The 4,426-nt window shown below is 36.7% G+C and overlaps 1 protein-coding gene across 2 annotated transcripts; it reads left to right on the forward strand.

The window, feature by feature from the left end:
- The first annotated feature begins 704 nt into the window (after positions 1–704).
- Positions 705–1,894, forward strand: LOC116001827 (RING-H2 finger protein ATL52-like). Of its 2 annotated transcripts, none has more exons than XM_031241778.1 (2): positions 705–1,422; positions 1,456–1,894. In XM_031241778.1, exons 1-2 carry the CDS (start codon positions 809–811, stop codon positions 1,682–1,684), a joined length of 843 nt encoding a protein of 280 aa, XP_031097638.1. In that variant the 5' UTR covers positions 705–808; the 3' UTR covers positions 1,685–1,894. The 2 variants fall into 2 exon arrangements, with proteins under 2 accessions (XP_031097638.1, XP_031097639.1); XM_031241779.1 differs by having other exon boundaries at positions 705–1,386; positions 1,420–1,894.
- Positions 1,895–4,426: the final 2,532 nt, after the last annotated feature.

The following is a 4,426-nucleotide window of genomic DNA, read 5'->3' on the forward strand; positions in this document are numbered from 1 at the left end:
CTTTAATTTCAATTCTGTGTTCATTTCATTCATATGATAACTGTTTGCAAATTATACCATGAACGCATTATGCATTCTGGTCCAAAATGACTTTCAGATAATATCTTTTGCAATTAACATATAAATTATGTATGTATTTGCATTTACAGTTAATAGATTATGTGCATAATCTGGGGGTGTGGTTGAAGGAACTCATCCATCATAAATTAAAGGTTAAGGGTTCCATCAATTCCCTACAATTTAGCAAGGGGAATAGTCACTGGCCCTGTTTGGTAAAGATAATATTAGCTGATTGTAGAAAAGTATTTGGTAAATTAACTGTTAGCTGATAGCTGTTTGATATAATTTCTTTTCTCAAAAGGCTAATTGAAAAGGTTGCTTTGAGTAGCCATTTGAAATGTAGTGTTTTGGAGTTACAAAAAGTTTATTAACCAAACACTTATATTGACTTTTTTAACCAAGTCAAATAATTAATAATGGTCAAATATGTCAAAATTAGCTGATACGCTAATTATTTACCAAACATGGTCACTATGTTCAACAGAATGGTAATGAAAATCGAGTTTAAGTGTTTAAGTTAAAAAAAAAACATTATTTTTGTATTAGAATCTATAATGTAAGGTAGACCTTAGTCCTTCGTATTACAATTGATAATTATATTGTTGCCCTCCCATCCCATTATTATCTACAAAACCCAAAAGCCCTGGATGATCATTTATTACGGTAGAGGTTATGGTGCTACAGAACAGAACACACCCAAAAACTAGTTAGTTTCTTTGAATCTGATCTGAAAAAAAAAAAATAATAAATGGTGGCAATGAGTGATCCAAAAACTTGGGTGCCATATTGGAACACAAGGGACTGTTCTCAAGGATTCTGCAGCCTATACTGTCCACAATGGTGTAATTACAAGATCACCCCTCCTCCTCCACCCTCCTCCTCGCCGATCCATTCCCATCGCCCCTACTTTTCCCCTCTCATAATCGCCATCGCCGGAATCCTCGCCACCGGTTTCCTCCTCATCAGCTACTACGCCGTCATGTCCAAGTACTGCCGGAACCGGACCGGCTCGACCGAACCGGACCCCGGTTCAAGCGACGAGGATCAACCCGCGGGCAAAAACGGGCTGGGTGAAGCCCGGATAAAGTCCATCGCGGTTTTTAAGTACAAAATGGGAGATGGAGCGGTGGACGGCTCAGATTGCCCGGTTTGCCTCGGCGAATTTCAGGACGACGATCGGCTCCGGCTGTTGCCGAGTTGCCGCCATGCTTTCCACGTGGCGTGCATTGATCCGTGGCTTAAATCCAACTCCAATTGCCCTCTTTGCCGGGCGAGTATTGTGTTGTCGATGGATCAAGAAAGAGCAAGTGATGATGATGAACCGGAGATTCCAATCGCGGATAATGGGCAGCATAGTGTGATTCCAATCGCGGATAATGGGCAGCATAGTGTGATCCCAATCGCGGATAATCATGGCTGGGAAAATCAAGAGATTATTAGAAGATCTCTGTCCATGAATTATGTTTTCCATCAAAGCGGCCGATTGTCGGTGGCTGATATTCTGCGCATGGATGATGATGATCACTTCCCAGATTCCCGGTTGAGACACACGCTCTCACTTTCCAGGGCCAAATTCTTGTTTCCTATGCTTAACAGAGGCCGACTTGCAACAATTCCATTCTGAATTCTTTTAGTTTGTTCCCATATATCCTCACCATCTAGCTTATTTCAGCACTATATTAACCACATTTTGATTCAAATCTTCTCAGCGCTTATGGTTTTTTTCATTTGTATTTTTGTATGCATGGAGAACTCAGGAACATATGGGTTCTATAAGCAAACTTTTCTCAGCTTCCTTCTTGATTTAACAAATTAATTGATGATTTTTGAAACACTCGTCATTCTTTACAAGGTAATATATGTGTTCTATACTTTTTCAGTGATCATCCATTTGAAATGGTAAGAGTAACAAAGGTATCTATCACACTACATAGTAGTTGACAATTAATTAAAGATTTATTCACACTGATATTTGTTTTTGTTTAAAACACTACTTGTAAAATCCAACTTAGCTTGTAATTGGTAAAATTATTATGACAAATTAGATAGTTTAGGTCTGGTGCTAGTTAGTATGCTAATTGAAGATCTGGTGGAATAGAAACTACACTAGAGCCTTTGGAACTTGATAGTGTTTATTCCCTTCAATACACTCCAATGTACAGAATATGCATCAACTTGTATGTAAAGTACAATGAGATCCATAAATAAGCTCTCAAATCTTCTCTTTTATTAATTGATATTAAACAATATAGAGAGAAGAGGGAGCATGGATTTTTTGGACCTTCTAGAGTGAGGAAGAGAAGGGAAAAGTCACCTAACTTGAAGGGCTAGGGCCCTTATATAAGCCCAATACCCGTACAGTACACCGAGCATACGTATAGTATTTGTAGGGCAGTATACTTGGGGTATATTCGCTATCAGAACTACACCGACTTATCTTCTACCGCTGGCAGAGCAACTACACATCTTGAGGTTATTTTACAAGAATATCCACTTCTGGCTTAAATACCTCAAGGGTAAAACAATAATTCATGCTACATGAAATGTCATAGGATTACTTGTCTTGCAAGTTCTAGAGTACTATATATACTGGTCAGAGAGAATCTTCAACAGAACACACAAGATAGAACTACAAGAAATAATTTTTAAGATTTGAATATCAAGAAACTCTCTCTACGATTTACAAGAGAAATACTCTGTGAAATCATCATCTCAAGACATTACTGATGATCTGAATTTAAGAATACTCTTGAGAAAAAACTCTACAAAGCTTTATTATTGGACCGTATTACATACAATTGTGGTGCAGTGGTGGGTGAGTCAGCGAGATGGACAACGACAACGTGGATCTCCAAAATGGGATTTTTGGACTGTTGAAACACGGATCTTCAGCCTCAACAATCCTATATAGCTTCATCATATGAGGTTCTTACCGTGTGAGGTATATCACACATTGAGTTGAGAAGGTATTCTCTTACCGTCTGTATGAATTGCTATTGAGATAGTAGATTGAACTCAATGATGGTGGTCCCCTAGGCGTATAAGAATTTAGTAAATAATACTCTGACTCATTTACTTTCTGTTTGATTTATTTTATTTGCAAAAGATTTATTGCTATCATAATATCTTATTAATCAATTGTAGTTAGGGTTAATGATAATCAAGTATTCAAACACTTGGGTTAATAACATAACTAAGAGTGAAATACTGGCCAAAAACCTTGTGGTGTAGTGGCATCCGGTGTCCCGATTAACACTCTCATATGGATGATGGGAGTGGGTTTCATTAGGTTGAGAAAGTAGCTATGAACATATTCTATATTGTAACAGAGTCAGTAGTACTCGAAAAAAAATAAAAAAGAGTGAAATATTGAAAATCACAACTACCAACTACCAAGTGTGGTTAGTCAAAGTAAAATGCTAGTGAAAATTTATTATGCAGTGAAAAATGAAATTTTAAACAATTACAATATTAATTACAGAAACAGAGAAACATATAGTGTAAATAATATAATGGGAGTAGGGTAAATATGGGTAAAGTAAAATGAAAATTAGAAATTTATAGTGGTTCGAGAAATGCATAATTCATCTACTCCACTCTTCTCCTTTCCAAAAGGAGCAAATTAAATTCACTAATAACTTTGTACTTCTACAAATTACAACGGAATACAAACTAGTGATGTGTTGATCACAAAGCGGGCTCTAAGCTTGTAGAATTTCACAAAGTTTCACCAACCTTGCTACCCAACCTCTCTCTACACCATGGTCCATGTGTAGAGTTCAATTGAAAATAATCAACTAACTACCCAAGCTTGATGTTCTTCCAACTAGTTAAAACTCTTGCAAAACTTGATTTTGCTAGAAGCTCTAAGAGTCGCTTCTATGTTAGGAATATTTGTTTATAGATTTTGATGATTGAAAGAAACCGTATAGTCATTGTTTACCCCTCAATCTTAGTTGTAAATCGTTTTAAGATCTTGAACTGTTAGGAATAATCGTTAATATATTTTGATGATGCAAATAATGTTGTATAAGTAGTATAGACTCCTCATTTGTTACTGAAAGTTGATTATATTCATTTGGAGGTCAAATTAGATATCAACACGCATCTAGTTGACAAACGAATTCAATAACAAATTACCATAACCCTTCTTGACGTGACTTATGAAGCAACCAGGGATATATTGCACAACAAGAAATTAAACTTTCTAGACCATAAGCCTTCCTGATTGCGCTTTTGAAGCAATTAGGGGACAACGACTCGCACAACAAGCGGTGTCTTCACCAAATTCACTACAACCTTGCAGAGAGCTATCATATGAACCCTCCATTACACAAAGACTTTGACGAAACTAGTTTTGAAGAGT

Source organism: Ipomoea triloba, chromosome 13, assembly GCF_003576645.1.
Source record: "Ipomoea triloba cultivar NCNSP0323 chromosome 13, ASM357664v1".
NCBI classification, from domain to species: Eukaryota; Viridiplantae; Streptophyta; class Magnoliopsida; order Solanales; family Convolvulaceae; genus Ipomoea; species Ipomoea triloba.